Source organism: Salvelinus fontinalis, chromosome 26 (assembly GCF_029448725.1).
Source record: "Salvelinus fontinalis isolate EN_2023a chromosome 26, ASM2944872v1, whole genome shotgun sequence".
Lineage (NCBI taxonomy): Eukaryota > Metazoa > Chordata > Actinopteri > Salmoniformes > Salmonidae > Salvelinus > Salvelinus fontinalis.
This window is the reverse complement of record NC_074690.1, coordinates 16,783,442-16,795,518: the sequence shown is the minus strand read 5'-3', so window position 1 is coordinate 16,795,518 and position 12,077 is coordinate 16,783,442. Positions and strand designations below refer to the sequence as shown.

Sequence of the window (12,077 nt, the reverse complement as noted above, 5' to 3'; positions counted from 1 at the left end):
AAAACTATGAAATAACACATATGAAATAACACATATGGTATCATGTAGTAACCAACTCTGGTTCCTTAACTGTTCTCCTAGGAGGTTTAATTAACGCTCTGAGAATGGACATTATAGGTTTATTTGGAGGTTTTCGAATAACTTCCTTAAAACTTTCACAGAATAATTTTTCAATAAGACTTTTAATAACACTGCTAGCTTATTTTTGGTAATAATTTTTGAACTCCAAGCACCTATTGGACACATGGAAATCAATTTCCTTACGCATTAATCATACAAACACATTTATTTGTTATTGTTACACAGCATCAGTGAGATTAAAACCTATAATCATATGCTCTCTAACCATGGATTTAGTCCACTGCGCCACCAGGATGGAGCTAGCATACCATGTTTCTTCAGGCATACAAAGCTGTTCATTTTCGTCTATTCTAACAGACCCTATTTCAAAGGAAACAATCACTCGTTAAGATCAGGTGTGGCCAATTAGTGGGCACGGCCAACACATCTGAACACAATTATGCTGAAGTACTGAAATTCCCACAGAAGAACGTTGCTAATTAATGTTCTTTGAACAATTTGAGAACATTTTATGAACAAACTTTTACAGATGCACAATCGAGAGCATCCTGTCGGGCTGGCCACAGCCTGCCGTCCTGCCGTACTGGCCACAGCCTGGTACGGCAACTGCACCACCCTCAACCGTATGGCTCTCCAGAGGGTGGTGCAGTCTGCACAACGCATCACCGGGGGCAAACTTCCTGCCCTCCATGACACCCACAGCACCCGATGTCACAGGAAAGGCCAAAAAGATCATCAAGGACATCAACCGCCCGAGCTACTGCATTTTCACCCCGCTACCACCCAGAAGGCGAGGTCAGTACAGGTGCATCAAAGCTGGGACCGAGAGACTGAAAAACAGCTTCTATTTCAAGGCCATCAAACTGCTAAACAGCAATCACTAACTCAGAGAGGCTGCTGCCTACATTGAGACCTGATCACTGGCCACTTTAATAAATGGATCTCTAGTCACTTTATACAATGCACTCTAAATAATGCCACTTTAATAATGTTTACATATCTTACATTACTCATATCACATGTATATACTGTATTTTATACCATCTACTGCACCTTGCCTATGCCGCTCGGCCATCGCTCATCCATATACTTATATGTACATATTATCATTCACCCCTTTAGATTTGTGTTTATTAGGTAGTTGTTGGGGAACTGTTAGGTGACTTGTTAGATATTACTGCACTGTCGGATCTAGAAGCACAAGCATTTCGCTACACTCGCATTAACATCTGCTAATCATGTGTATGTGACAAATAAAAATGTGTTGGATTTTGATTTGATTTGAATTAGAACCATGAGGAAGACTGTAGGAAACGTTATGCTGAAGTACTGAAATTCCCACAGAATAATGTTTTTTTTTTTTTACATTCTTCTTTTAGAACATTACCAATGTCAAACTTTACCAGTTCGAGAACGTTCCTAGAACATTACTAACATTGAAATTAAATGAAACTATGTTTGAACTTTTAGTAAATGTGTTAAATTAATGAAATACCAAGAAACTATCCTGCACCATTCCCAGAAAGTTGTGGGAAGGTTGTATGCAAAATAACCATAGGACAACCATGGTCTCACCATGCTCTATGAGACATATGGGTCTCAGAATGTTATGGGTTAGCTGGGCGTGCTTTTATCTGACGAGCTTCACTCCAATTCCTCACATTTACTTGCCAGGCCTTTTGTGGAATAATAGACGAGGGCACATGAGAGCAACGAGATTCAGGCCTCATGCTCCCCTTTATTATTGGCTTATTACAGATGTAGGATCTTAATTTGCAGAGAATTTTCCTGCACTACAGGACATGCAAACTTGTAGTGTATTTGAGTTTTAAAAATGCTTCTAAAGTTTGTAATTTTCATTTAGAAATTTCAGACTTGATTTGTCCTAGTACAAAATGTATCAACCCCTACATAAATGTCCATTCATTATAATCCACAAAATAATTCACATTTCCTGTTGCTGCAGGATTATTTTCCTGCTGTAACAAACTGGCTCAAATTAAGATCCTACATCTGTACATAACAATGCATTACGAGGCATGTCTAGTTTTTGAATGGAATCACATTGTTGTCTTTAGAAGGTGTAATCATTGGATATCAGCTGACGTGTTCATCATTGATCAAACTGATCTCGAAGCGACAACACAACGCTTCATTAAAATAAAAACTGAGGTAACAGGAGGGTATGACAGGAGTTGCTGTGTTTATGGCACCATTTTATTTGTGACTTAGATCAATCCAAATGTTTTTTTTGTGTGTGACTTCATAAGAAAGATAAATGTGAGAAAGATAGAATATAAGTGGATGGACATGCTTTAACGTTGCAGATGGGGAATTCAAACCTCCATAGCAGAGGGCAATACATGGTCCAGTGTTGGTTTTAGACCACCATGCCAAACTCCAGCACATCCAAGGATCGTTGAGCACTTTAAAATACATTCTCTGTAAGAAATGTGCAATATAAAATTTGATTAATTGATTGTTTAGAGAATAAGTGTGTATCTGCATGTCCCCTTTAGGATTGCAAGTGCTTTGAGTTGTCTAACTTTGTAAGCGAGACAAAATGTAGAGGTGGGGTCCTAATTTACAAAGCATTTGCACCTGTTTTTTTGTTGTTGTGAGACATAAAAAGTGGGGATAAGGGCAGAAACATTGCTAGAAGTTAGGAAAGATTAAAACTGTAAAGTTAAGTAACAAGTAGACTAGACTACTGCTGGTAGACTACTGCTATGTTATCAGCTGTTCAATAGGAAGAATGAAACCTATGAGTTACTTGTGTTTGTGGCCTTTATCCAAGATGTTATCTCAGGCTATTCTATTCATCAGGTTGAGGATGCAGTTCAATCAGGTCAAGAATGTTCTTTAAATAGACTGTTTGAGGAGTTAAAAATACACCTCAGTGGATGAAGGTGTGGTGAGGAATGACTGGAATGTTCTCTGACAGGTGGTAGTCTATTTATAGGATCTGTGTTGTAGCCAACCAACAGGAAGTGTATTCAGCCCAGGAACAGTCTAACACCAGGACAAAGGATTCACAAAGGGTCTCAGAGTAGGAGAGCTGATTTATTTTATTTTAAAGTTGAACCTTTATTTAACTAGGCAAGTCAGTTAAGAATAAATTCTTATTTACAATGACGGCCTAGGAACAGTGGGTTAACTGCCTTGATCAGAGGCAGAACGACAGATTTTTACCTTGCCGGTTCATGGATTCAATCCAGCAACCTTTTCGATTACTGGCCCAACGCTCTAACCACTAGGTTACCTGCCACCCCGTGATCTAGGATCAGGTCTTCTCTTTTATTCATTATGATTTAAAAGGCAAAACCGATCCTACTTCAACACTACTCTGAGACGCTTTGTGAATACAGGCCCAAACATAGACATACTTAATTTGTGCTCATGTTCTGAAGGGCCTAACTTTTCTTTGTTTCCGCTGTTACCACAAACATGGAACATGAAGTAGGTTACTATGCACATAGGTAGATAGGTATGTAGACAATGTTATTTTAAGAAGAAGTATTTTTCATGTGACGACCCAATTGACTCCGACGCAGAGGAAGTGAGAACCTGCTGATCGAAACAATCAGTGGAAATTCTTGCAGACACAGCAGGGGTTCAAACTGTAGAACCCAGTTCCTACATTTGAATATAACAATGTATTGTATCAAACAAAACTTCAGCTTCAGTTTATCTCTGGGACCCTCAGGATGACAAATCAGAGCAAGATTACTGAATGCACGTACATTATTTACCTTCAGAGGTAAATGTATCAAACCAGTTGCCATGATAAATGTTTTGCTGTTGTTGTGCATTCTCCTCAAACAAAAGCATGGTGTTCATTCACTGTAATAGCTACTGTAAATTGGACAGTGCAGTTAGATTAACAAGATTTTAAGCTTTCTGCCAATATAACACATGTCTATGTCCTGGAAAGTTTGCTGTTACTTACAAACGTCATGCTAATCACATTAACACACGTTAGCTCAACCTTCCCGGTATAGGGACACCGATTCTATAGAGGTTAAATTATTCCGCTCTTCACCTCAATATGAACAGGAACGTTTCACGGTACTAAAAGAAACAATTGGAAAACAAGGCTGTCTTACGTTGCGCCAACTAAACTGTCCCTTATTGGTAGAGCGTGCTCACCCCCTGGACATTATGTGTTGAAGTTTTGTATGGTTCTCATGTTTACTAATAAAACAATGAGTTATTATTTTGATTGCTTGGCCTGGCTATAGCAATAAGTACGATGGCTAACGTGACTGAAATGACGAAGGCTAACAAGCCAAGTTTCGGCTTCCCGGTCATACCCCAAAGATACTCTCGTTTGTTATTTTGTATGTCTCGGCTCGGTGCATGCTCAGGCTGCCCTCGCTCGAATCAGTTCATGTGTGGGACTAGGGGACGGCTGCCACTGTTGCTCTAGTAGTCCGCGGCGTAGGTTCTTTAAACAATCTTGTAATATTCCATAAAGGGCTTGGTGTTTCCGATAGTGACAGAAGGCTACTTCTCCACCCGGCACAGCCAGAAGAGGACTGGCCACCCCTCATAGCCTGGTTCCTCTCTAGGTTTCTTCCTAGGTTTTGGCCTTTCTAGGGAGTTTTTCCTAGCCACCGTGCTTCTACACCTACATTGCTTGCTATTTGGGGTTTTAGGCTGGGTTTCTGTACAGAACTTTGAGATATTAGCTGATGTACGAAGGGCTATATAAATAAATTTGATTTGATTTGATTTGAAGGCTACTTGTAGAGAGATGGTGACCAGGTCCTGTTGTTAAGGACTGCTTGCCTCTCTTCCCAGACTTATCAATGAAGGGTCCGGTTCCACCGGACAGTGCCCCCACATTTTGTTACGGCAAACAGAGTCCTACGTTATCCATTGCCAGAGCCCTCTGTGCCCATAAGGGGACCGGGCTTCATGCAGGCTCAAAGTGTGTTGGAAGCTTGTTCATGTTTAATGCCCCTCAGTTGCCCCACATTCCATGGTTTTCACAGGGTTTAAGGGGTATATCAATCTCCCCAGGGTTAGAGTAATAAATTGGGCAATTCGCTCTCTGTCCACAACTTCTCCCTCATAGGTGGCTCATTACAGGGATTCATTGCTGTGTCCTGCCTGTAGCTCACTAGTCCCTATGAGGTGCTTAGTGATACAGGTTATGGGTTCTATAGGCGATTGGTTTAATTCCTGGAAATTAGATTAGATTAAATTAAGAATTGCCTCTGTCTGTTACCACAGAAGGAGTGAGTGTTTCAGAGCTTCTTCCAGCTGGGTTGCAAGGTGCTGTGGCACTGTGTAACGGCAGCCTTCCTCCTCTTCAAGAGAAGAGAAGGTGTAGCAGGGATCGGACCAACACGCAGCGTAGCCAGTGCTCAACATGTTTAATAAACGAAACTGTGAACACTTACAACAATACAAAAATAACAAACGTGGCAAACCGAAACAGTCCTCTCTGGTGAAACGAACACAAAGACAGGAAACAACCACCCACAAACCCCAACACAAAACAAGCCACCTAAATATGATTCCCAATCAGAGACAACACAAAACACCTGCCTCTGATTGAGAACCATATTAGGCCAAACGTAGAAACAGACAAACTAGACACACAACATAGAATGCCCACCCAGCTCACGTCCTGACCAACACTAAAACAAGTAAAACACACAAGAACTATGGTCAGAACGTGACACACTGGTACCTGTGACTGGCGGGTGTGATAACCTTCATTATAGCGTTTTTTCCCCTGGGTCTATTTTTAATGTGTGTGGTCCAGTGCTGGGTGCAAGCCGGTTACCAGCGCGCATCTTACCGCCTGTTGTGACAGAAGTACCCCCAAGTGCCACTGCCAATCGGGGTACAATTTGTTACAGGAGCCCCCAAACCCTGAGTTGAACGAGCTATCATGCAAACCTTGGCACATAAACAGTTGTGTCAACCCAAGGTTCCACAGTGTTCACTGGTATCCAAAGTGTTGTGTCTCCCGTTGTGGGTTCAATTAAAAACTCTCCACATTTAGACACGGTTTGAGAGTGGTGGTAAGGGAAAGATAGCCAAACTCTCCCAGTCCCTGTGCCTTCAGATGGCACTTGACGGGAGGCTTGCTGTCTGCTCCAACCATTGCCTAGTGGTTTGAGTGTTGGGCCAGTAACTGAAAGGTTGCAGGAATGAATCCCTGAGCTGACACGGTAAAAATCTATTGTTCTTCCACCTGAGCAAGGCAGTTAACTCACTGTTCCCTGGGTTCCGAAGATGTGGATGTTGATTATGGCAGCCCCCCGCACCTCTCTGATTTAGAGGGGTTGGGTTAAATGCAGAAGACACATTTCAGTTGAATACATTCAGTCCCAATGGTGCGCATGTGCTGTGTTGCTCTGGTTCATGTGAACAGTCAGATCAGGGTACAGGCTACAATTTGTCACGCGTCCCTCCCGCTTCTGCGTTGTCATCAAGTTGCTGTTCCTGAGGTCTCAGGGCCTGTTTTGAGGGAAGGAACATCCTCCCATCTCCAGACACGGGCAAGCCGACTGATTTTTATGTCAGGTTCGGTACCGGCTGGTACATTTTACACTCCGTTCTAGACTTATATGTCCTCAGCAAGCACCTCAGAGTCTATGAATTCAGAATGCTCATGAGCCAACAGCTATAACACTCGCAGTGTTACACACATACATGCAGGTGTCTCATACTCAGTCTCTACGCTTCATAGGAAACCAGAAAATGAGTTGTCAAACTGCATCTCACCGCATTCCCTTTCTGGATCTCAAGTTAGAAAAGTGCGATTTGCGAGTGAGTTCATCCTCATAGGGGGGTATCCAGGTTCTGGTTCCTATAAGCCTAATTTCGTTTGGTTCACCGAATGTGCCTATGCCTACTGGGAATGAGGGATTCTGTGAGCGAAACCGTTACCCTGAGGCTATTGTTGTTATGGCCTTTCCAGCGGTGAGTGCTAGTCTCTCTCCTTGATGCATCTCACAGCCAAAAGTGGTTGAATCGGGTGTCCTGAAAATGGTTGTCTAGCAATGGAGAACAACCAATTTGACAGAGCTTGAAGAAGTTAGAATATAACAATGGGAAAATGTTGCACATTCCAGGTGTGGAAAGCTCTTACGGACTTACCCAGAAAGACTCACAGCAGTCATCGCTGACAAAGGTACTTCTACAAAGCACTGACTTAGAGGTGTGAACACATACAGTATGTAAGTTAGATATTTCTGTATTTAATTTTCAATATATTTGCAAAGATTTTTAAAAACATGTTTTCACGTTGTCATTATGGAGTAATGTGTGTAGATGGGTGAGAAAACAATCCCTTTTGAATTCAGGTTGCAACACAACAATGTGGAATGTGGAATAAGTCAAGGGGTATGAATACTTTCTGAAGGCGCTGTAGATACTGTACATGGAGGCTATAGATGGCATAGATAGACAGTTAATATGCACAAGCATCCAAGTGAGTTCCATTTGAGCATTTACTCCTGCAGTGTATTGTGTATAAGTGTATATGCATGGGGTCTTGCTTTGTCACTTTGGGTCATGCATGAAAAGAAATTTTTTACTTTACTAAGAAATTTATAGTAATAAATTTATAGTAATTTATCAACAGTTATTTATTAGCTTGTAGATTGTTTATGAATCTATACTAAGAAACTATAAGGTTGCCAAATACTGATCTGACAAACCAGGCATCAGCAACATAAGGCAGGGTATTGCCTTTGCATGCCAAGCAATTTGATCAAATTGATATAATAAATGAAATTACATTTGTTTTAAATTGCATTGGTTTTCCATAAATGGCTACTGCGATGGACCTGAAACCGTTCCTGAGAGTATTCCTTGGGCCAGTGTTTCCAACAGTCCTCCAGTATCCCCAACGGCACACAGTTTTGTTGTAGCCCCGGACAGTTTTGATGTTAGTTGACGAGTGTAATCAGGTTTGCTTGTCCAGGGCTACAACAAAATTGTGTGCTGTTGGGGATACTGGAGGACTGTTGGGAAAAACTACCTTAGGCCTACAGTATGTGTGAAGATAAACCGTCTTGGGTATAATTTAAAAGAAGAAGGGGAAGTGTGGCTGTCACGTTCGTCGTAACGATGAGACCAAGGCGCAGCGTGATTTGAATACATTCTTCTTTAATCAAAGAAAGAATACTGAACAAACTATACAAAACAGCAAAACGAACGGGAAGCTAATATAACTGAGTGCTGACATGCAACTACACATAGACAATACCCCACAAAACCAAAATGGAAAATGGCAACCTAAATAGGATCCCCAATCAGAGACAACGATAAAGAGCTGCCTCTGATTGGGAACCAATTCAGGCCACCATAGACCTACATATGGCTAGACTACACACACACACCTAGACATACAAAAATCCTAGACAATACAAAACAATCATATCCACCCTCGTCACACCCTGACCTGACCAAAATAATACAGAAAACATAGAATACTAAGGTCAGGGCGTGACAGTGGCTTAGATGCACAAGGTGTGTCTCTCTGCAGAATGCACTCTCCTGCCAATTTGTGTGTATTTATTGTTTCATAACTTCATTGTGTAAATTGTTTGCCCTCTGATAGTTAGCGTCTAGCAATTCCCCATTACATACAGTATATCACCAGTAGTATGTTTACCATTAATCCCAATATTTTGTTAAGTTACGGTAATTTCTGTTAATGCATTCAATATATTATTATTACAGTCATTACAGAGTGGGCACATTGTTTTCAGAGCTCACAACCTTTGCTACACTTGTGAGGAACAAGTTATGTGTTTTTGTGCCTGATAAGCAGGATTTTCAACTTGCAGTTTTTTGTCAATGATATGTCTGTGATACATCTCACTCCGTCAGAACACAGCGCAAAAAAAACTTCCACACATCCTGTTCTTCTGACGAGATAGAAAGTCTGCTAAATCGACCGTTCTGAGGCTTCTGACTGTCACATGACCCAGTTAAATGAGGAGACACTGGTTACTAATACACAGTGTTGTCTAAACAAGGAAACTATGACGATTTGTCATGATGTGTTTTTTTGCCTCACTACCTCAATCAACAACCAAACAGATCTGAAACAGAGAACTGGTACAGGAAGCGACAAACTGCCACATAAAGTTAGATTCTCTCCCACCAAAACCTTCTCATGGTAACACTTTACCTAAACTTAAGCATCCTGGTGTAATGCTTTATAAGTTGTTATTAGCATGTAGTAGCCTTCATAATGTCTTATAAAAAGGCTTGTAATATGTTGTATCTTTCTCTGCATAAACTGTTAAACTATCTGGCTGTTATTTTGTTCAGATGCCTAATGCATAATTTACCCAAATGCTTGAAGTAAAAAGTTACCTTTTCAGTAAAATGTGTGAAGCTTCTTCAACAAAACTGGTCTTTAATAAACCTTAGAATGTTCTAAGTAAATTATCAGTGTTTTGAAGGATTGAAGCAGTAATTGTTGTGTGTGAATGTATGTGTTTTTATGGAATTTATATTCAGTAAGATCCTAATTTAGCAAACAAATACATTCATTACGTTAGAACTCTTGTTTTAATTAGATTTTTTTTTTACATATATACAGTGCAATAACAACATGTTTACATTGTCATTCCTTCACATTTTAATTCTCCAACATGTTCAAATTTTTTTCAGCTTGCATGCCTCATGGCGTGGTGTCAGAGTAAAAACATATCCTATTGTAAACTTGTATTGGTTTTAAAAGACACACTTAGTAGATAATTGTATCTAATGTCTCATCAAATAACTCCACTGATCAACTGCAGATACCTGCTCATACAGTTACTGCTCTGGCTGTTAACATGCTACATAATATGCATAATTGAAAACATCCCCCAAGACACAGAAAGTCCCTAACTATCACATACTCTGCAAGGTAATCCCCCAGCACCCCATCTCTGTCATAGAAATACAATCTATTTCTATGTTCTCTGTAATCATTTTCTATGTGTCATATGTTCAATTTACATTTTTATTAATTTAGCAGACGCTCTTATCCAGAGCGATTCACGGGAGCAATTAGGGTTAAGCACGTTGCTTAAGGGCACATCAAAAGATTTTTCACCTAGTCAACTCATGGATTCAAACCAGCGACTTTTCAGTTACTGGCCCAACGCTCTTAACCACCTGCTGCTGCCCCTGTTGTGTTTCTCTTTCAAGTGGAAACACATAGACTACTAGACACAAATGTCAGCAAGGACTCAAAGTCGCTTCTATAGGTTTCGTCCAGCCTTTCCCTTTGGCCTCTTATCTCTGTACCCAGTAGAATTGACATTTGAAAACATCTTCTTAGGAATTCCATTTGCAAACCCTTCTTGGCTGTCTAACATTGCAGTCCATTGTTGGAAGCCTCGGTCCAGTTTCTACCGTTGGTATTCATTTACACCTTAATGTAGTCTGATGCAGAGTCCAGTAAGGTCCTGTAGATGTTGGATCTGAGGAACCGGGGGTAGGAGTCTTTCTCCATCAATCTGTACACAATCCTCTGGGCCTCGTCGAAGCAAACTGTGGTGGGCGTCTTCACATTCCACCTGATGAGATCTCTGGTCTTGTGGTCAATGTTGATCTGGCGAGAGATAGAGGAAACTGATGAGACTTGGTGGATACAAGCAGATGTGGTCATATATAGTAAATAGTAAATATAGTATAGTAAATATATAGTAAATACATACATGATCAAAGATCTACATGCTTTTCGTAAAGTATTATAAGCTGGGTGGTTCGAGCCCTGAATGCTGATTGGCTGAAAGCCGTGATATATCAGATCATATACCACGGGTATGACAAAACATTTATTTTTACTGTTCTAATTAAGTTTGTTACCAGTTTATAATAGCAATAAGGCACCTTGGGGGTTTGTGGTATATGGCCAATATAGCACGGCTGAGGGCTGTATCCAGGCGCTCCACGTTGAATCGGGTGTAAAAACAGCCTTCTGAGTACAACATACCTCTTTTGGAGCCTCGGCTTCTATATATGTCTTGTAGATTTTCTTGGCCCTGGAGGACAGCCTGAAGGACGACTTGATCTTCTTGTAGTCTTCACAGATCAGCCAGAACTCAATGTTCTCGTCACTGAACTCCGACTTCAGGAAGGCTTGAAATGTTGTCATGCCATCTAAAGGGTGCGGGGGTGGGGGGGGGGGGGGGACAGACACAGAGACAGACTTAGCTAGGCTGAACAACCTGCAAACCTACGAAAATTGACATATGACGATTATATCATCAACCTCCTGTTATATGTTTAAATGTTGTTTTGAAGTACATGAAATGCTTACATTTCGATGCGAGAAGTCTCTCCAAAGACTGGGACCACAGGATCATTTCCTCAGGGCTAAGTCTGTAAAAGTGGAGGACATTTAGTTTCAGATCAAAACCCTGGATGGAGATGTGGTTCCTGGATGTGTCCTGACAGAGTCTATCCTATTTACCGTTCAGTGTTGGGGGATTGGGAAGATCTGCGCTGTAATCGGGATTTGAAGTCGCTTCCCCTGAAACATGAAGTAAATAGGTGAATACACTGTAAAACACAAGAATACACACAAAACGTGCACATGCACAATAAAACCAAAAATTATCTTGTTCCTAAGTGCAAATAAAACCAGCAACATCATTCAATGTTTTTTTAGAACAATTAAATCTGCACATGTGTTGAATGAGCGATAAACCAACTTTGAATGTAAAATGTATCAACAATACTGCATATACTCACTTTGTCTGCTTTCTCCTCTTGTCGTCCATGTCCATGTTGTGTGAATACAGTTCCCTTGATGGTGACGTGACTAAGATAGGCATGTTTGGGGGAACAATAGTTGGGTTCTGTGTATGTAGTACTCAGTGTTGTGGTTCTCTGCTAGTTGTCAAAGTGTATATATTTTGACAGTTTCATCAACACCCCTCTTTATACAGAATATGGCTGCTGTGAGCGTCACGCGTTTCGTTCGTTCCAAACCGCAAAAATAGAGGAAGTAAGGTATGACG

General features: G+C 40.9%; 1 protein-coding gene across 1 annotated transcript; it reads right to left on the bottom strand.

Moving 5' to 3' along the window:
• Window positions 1-9,611: 9,611 nt before the first annotated feature.
• LOC129823748 (regulator of G-protein signaling 21-like) lies at window positions 9,612-11,982 on the bottom strand. Its single transcript, XM_055882709.1, has 5 exons — window positions 11,809-11,982; window positions 11,528-11,587; window positions 11,375-11,436; window positions 11,048-11,214; window positions 9,612-10,663 (listed from the first exon to the last, which is right to left on the bottom strand). Exons 1-5 carry the CDS (start codon window positions 11,889-11,891, stop codon window positions 10,478-10,480), a joined length of 558 nt encoding a protein of 185 aa, XP_055738684.1. The 5' UTR covers window positions 11,892-11,982; the 3' UTR covers window positions 9,612-10,477.
• Window positions 11,983-12,077: the final 95 nt, after the last annotated feature.